Raw genomic sequence first — 5282 nt, 5'->3', positions numbered from 1 at the left:
TAAGCAAATGTACATTAAATGGTGTAAGACGCACTAATAAGCACTAGAAGCCCAGAAGCAAAGGTGGTGATCATTATTATGACGCTTTTCCCACATTTTGTTATGTTACAGCCTCATCCCAACAATTAAAAATTTCCTCAAATGTTCGTTTTGCAACTCAATATTGCCGCTAGGAGGCAGTGTCGTCAATGCAAAGACTATCCTGAACCGGAAGTTTTGCCTTGTTGGTCAAACAAAAATGGCGATGCCCTGTTGACGCACTGGTGTGACAGAAACAGAGACGTAGAGTTTTAATTATATCTTTAATCATATTTAGTTAAGTAAATCGGTTAATATAATGGCTCTCAGAATGTGGCGACGTTTTTTCAGAGACTCGGCTGTCCTCTCCAGACGGCTTGTCGCGTCTGCTCGACAGGAACATGCGCAATGGATTCTCACCTCAGGTAGCCATCAGACGTTATTTGTTGATCAAGATTTTTATCGCGAGTCTGTGGTTGCGACAATTAAGATGGTAAAACGACAATTAATGAAAATGAGCTAGTGAAAGTCAGACTTTGAATTTTGGTTCAACAGAGCTATTTGAAAAAACGAACTCATGTAACAGGGCTGGACAAAAATGATGGTTGCCCTAGAAAATATCATATGTGATAGATGCATGACCATCCCCAAGCAGCTTGACGTTCCTGTGACAGATCCACGTGTGTAGAAACATTTACACACATATCTCTATACAGTAATAGTGAATTTGCAAATACTAACTTAGCAGTGCTTTAATGGAGATCCTCATGTCTTTACAGGAAATGCTGTGTGTAGCTTCAGAAGAATAAACCCGTCCTTCAATCCAGCCTGTTCAATAACATCAGACACATTTGTGAAGAGTCTGCTAAACGGCAACACCGCAGAGGCAGACAACAGCCGTTTCCGCCTTCCCGCCTCTGTTCCTTCACACAGCGGTGATTTCCCTAATGTATCCACGATGAGCATCAATATCCTTCATGGTTAGTGTGACCATCATCATATTTATTGACTCATACATGTGTTTTTGCTTTCATGGTAGGTGAACAAATGTCATTACTACTGAAACAGCCCAATCAACCTGAACATGCAAAAGTTTTGAAAGTGGCAATAATTGGTTCTCCAAATGCTGGCAAATCTACTTTGTCCAACCAGCTTCTTGACAGAAAGGTATCTACTTTTCATTTTGTAATTCTGTATTTCATGATTTTCTCAATGAATTTGTCCAGTTTGGCCCGACTGTCGTGTATTTACTTGTGATTTGTTTTTTGTTTTTTTTAACTGTCTGTCCCCTACAGTGAAGTGGTATATTTTACTTTTTAATCTACTTAAATCTTGTCACGTTGAAGGTGTTTGCTGTCTCTAAGAAAGTGCACACTACACGAAAACGAGCCTTGGGAGTCCTCACAGAGGATGATACACAGATTGTAAGTTTGTTCATCTATTCCTTTACATTTGATTGAAGCTCAGTGCTGAAACGGACACATTTTGTTTTAGATTTTACTGGACACGCCAGGCCTTACCACTCCATCAAAAGTCAAAAGGTACCTTAGCTCCTTTTTTTTTTTTTTTTTTTTGGTAACGATAAGCGCAATATCGTGATATCGTGATGTTAAAACTGCCACAATATCGTCGTCGTCATGTTCACGATATTTAAATGTGACACATCTGTAAAAAAAAAAAGTCAGGTTGATTTCCATTTGTGCAGTTCTAGCACCCCCTGGTGGCTCGTTTTATAGTACAATTTAATTTTCATTAGGGATGTTGTGGCCCTTCTATGTTTAAAATCTACGTTAATTGTCAGATAATAGTGAGCGTAATATGCCCGTGGGGCAAGCCATTATGTGGGTAACAACATAATAATAAGACATAACAACAATAATAACATAACAACATAACAATAACATCGTGAGCTTCATATCGTGATAATATCGTATCGTGATGTTTGGATATTGTTGCATCCCTACTCTATATGAGTGTAAAATATTACTTGCATGCACATTGACAGACACCATCTTGAGAAGTCTTTGCTTTTGGATCCTTGGAGCACGGTGGCAGAGGCTGACCTAAGTAGGGCTCTATTTTATGTTTTATTATTATTATTATTTTCAAACTGTGAAATATAGTAGCTGGATGTCCAACTGTCTATTCACAGTGGTGGTCATGGTTGACGTGTCGGACAGATGGATGTGCAGAAAGCTGGACTATGAAGTACTCAAATGTCTAGCGCGCTACCCCGACATCCCTGCGGTACTTGTTCTCAATAAGGTAATCGCTCCTAGAATCACAAACACTGGTCCATATATCCTCAAATACTGTCGGCTACACAGAATGCTTCGCTCATATTTTTCTTAAGGTTGACGGAATAAAGATGAAGGACAAGCTGCTGGATGTCACAGCCGAGCTGACATGCGGGGTCGTGAACGGCCGCAAGCTGCGCATCCGACCGGTGATCAAGACCCCTTGGGCGGAGAAGATGGCGGAAAGGGATTCGGAAGAGCCGCGGGACCAGGACGCCGATCATGGAGGAGAGTCTGGGCTGGTCAAAGGGCAGCTGAAGACGCTGAGGAGCCGGAAGGGCTGGCCTCGCTTCAAGGACGTCTTCATGCTCTCGTCTCTGGATCGAGAGGATGTGCAGACGCTCAAGGTTTGGAAAAAATGGAGACCTCTCAAAGTTGAGTGGAGGTCATGTTGGAGTTGAGAGAGAAATATATGGTCAAAGATGAACGGAAGGGGGCTAAGGATGGAGTCTTGGGGAACGCCACTTGTTTGTGAACTCAATTGCTCCCAAAAACGTATAAATATGTTCTATATTAAATATTATGAGTGTCCCAAAGACATATTTCTATGTTTTAATGTTTTTTTTATGCTAGAGTATACAGAAGAGAACAGTTGAAACAATGGTAGTTATTTCAAAAACGACCAGCAGGTGGCAGCAGAGTATAAGAGATCAACCAGGGCCATGTTGCCACAAGCTGTTTTCGCCACAGTTTTAAACAGATTTGTAAATAATTATGAAACTTAGCTATATTCAGGGTTACTATAGTTTTGGAATTTTTCATTTGACTTAGTTTTGATTTTGTTTTGAGTGTTGTTTTTTTAAATTTAGTTAGTTTTAATTAGTTTCTCTGCTTCCACCTGCTGGCCGTCTGTGTAAGTGGGACACTTAAAACATTTAAAAAAAAACAAAAAAACGTATGTATATGTTATTGGGAGCAAATGAGTTAATTTAAATTTTTCTTTCTGTCACAGCGCTACCTAATGATCGCCGCCAAGCCTGGAGCGTGGCAGTACCACAGCGAGGTATTGACAGACCAAAGTCCAGAGGAAATGTGCATCAGCTTGATCAGAGAGCAGCTTTTGGAGCACCTGCCCCAGGAGGTGCCGTATGCAGTGACACAGGTGACTAACGAAGGACGCCGAGTCATGCAAAGTGCTGACTCCTATCAGATTGTCAACTTAAGTATTTAATTCGGGCGCGACTCTCTTTCTGCTCTCAGTCTGTTGACTTTTGGGAAGAGGATGAGAACGGACATCTCAACATCTTGGTGAATATTCATACCATGAAAGAAACTCACATGGTGGGTCACTTTCGTCCATATTTATGGGGGGAGCTTTAATTTTTCTAAGCTTTTCTTTTCAACTTGTATTATTTTAAGTGTAAATGTTGTATTTGTTTGTTTTTTTTATTTGCACGTGCAGAGGATGGTGATCGGCACGGCGGGCCAGATGATCGCACGCATCGCCCAAGAGACGAGCGAGCAGCTTCAGTGCATCTTCCTCAAACCGGTCCAGCTGAAGCTCGCGGTCAAGATGAAGAAATGAGTGGCGGACTGGATTGTTTTTGTTTTTTGTGCACATGACACAAACATCTGCACATATGGAGGATGCTGACTGATATTATGAAGCGTGTATTCTGAAATTATCCTGAGCATCAAATATATGAACTTCAGCATCAACATGAACTGCAGTGAGCATTTGCATCGTTTGGTTTTGACAGGAGTTTGATATCATGTTCACAGCAGGCCCGGTTTGACGGAGCTGATGGTTTTATCAGCGGCTGTCAGGAGGTTCCACTCCTGACACCACCTACTAGGGCTGTGCAATTAATCGAAATTCTATTACAATTTCAATGATGACACTCAGCAATTATAAAATCAGCATCATCGTAAAAAATAAAAGATTAGTACTAATTTTTTAGGTGTTTAAATTTATACATTTGCACTTTTTTTTATTTTAAAATAAATTTTGTTTCATGCAAAAGTAACTTGCATAATTATAGTGTTTCAAATATTTTTATTTCTCTTTATTTTAACGTTTAAACATTTTTCTTTGTACAAAAAATAATAATCGTCCGACTGCACAGTGCACATGCTGCACTTCTTGCCAACATAGATAAATAAATATATATTATTCTAAATATATATTATTACATTTTGTTTGGTCCAAAATGGACTTACATAATTATCGTGTTTCTATTTTTTTCTTAATATTTTAATTGCTTAAACATTATCTTCGTTTTAATAATTGTGATTTTAATTGCCAAAATAATCCTGATTATTATTTTTTCTATATTTTTTTAAAATATATTTTTCTATATTTCTTCGTCTACTACTGCTAACACATACAAAACGAAAACAGGCGTTCAATTAGTTTTATTCTAAAATGTGCTACAATGCAAATTGAGTTGAAATTCAGTTACATTTTGACAAAAAAAAACTTACATGTCAATAATTATGCATAACTTATATAATATTCTCATTAATTCAATGCCTCGAATGCATCAGCATCACACACACACACACACAAAAAACAAACACATGGCAAGCTTTCTTCCAAAACTTTATTTCACTTGTTCAAAAGCACAAGAAATCATCTTTTCCAGGTCCAGCTGATAATGAGCGAGAGCCGTTAGAACCCTTACCATTACTAAAACTCAGTAATGGTAACGGTTTGACGGCCCTCGTCCGCGTCTCTCTGAAGTTGTTCCGGCGTGCATCCCAGCGCGAGGAGGGAATGACCCCCCTGGATAGTACATCATCTATACTGTAGTGTCTCTTCATTAAACTTACAGTATAAGATGATATCCTGTCCAGGGTACAAGGTTCTTTGGAGACGATTACATGTTTGTCAAATATTTCACAAAGCCTTGATGTGTCCCATACTCACTCGTTTGCGCAGGCAGCATCTTCATGTTTGTATCTGGGCCCCCCTGTATGATCCCCCCTCTATTAGAAGGCTGCCAAAAGCTCATTTGCATACCGTAA

The 5282-nt window shown here is 39.4% G+C and overlaps 1 protein-coding gene across 1 annotated transcript; it reads left to right on the top strand.

Annotated features, from left to right (window-relative positions):
* The first annotated feature begins 210 nt into the window (after positions 1-210).
* eral1 (Era-like 12S mitochondrial rRNA chaperone 1) lies at positions 211-3974 on the top strand. Its single transcript, XM_077505783.1, has 11 exons — positions 211-443; positions 798-953; positions 1058-1185; positions 1365-1442; positions 1513-1559; positions 2024-2085; positions 2171-2283; positions 2372-2662; positions 3268-3417; positions 3516-3596; positions 3718-3974. The coding sequence occupies exons 1-11, from the start codon at positions 338-340 to the stop codon at positions 3838-3840; spliced, it is 1335 nt and encodes a 444-aa protein (XP_077361909.1). The 5' UTR covers positions 211-337; the 3' UTR covers positions 3841-3974.
* The last annotated feature ends 1308 nt before the right edge of the window (positions 3975-5282 follow it).

This window comes from Festucalex cinctus, chromosome 18 (genome assembly GCF_051991245.1).
Source record: "Festucalex cinctus isolate MCC-2025b chromosome 18, RoL_Fcin_1.0, whole genome shotgun sequence".
NCBI lineage: Eukaryota > Metazoa > Chordata > Actinopteri > Syngnathiformes > Syngnathidae > Festucalex > Festucalex cinctus.
Note: the sequence above shows the minus strand (reverse complement) of the source record. Positions and strands in the feature narration are given on the sequence as shown.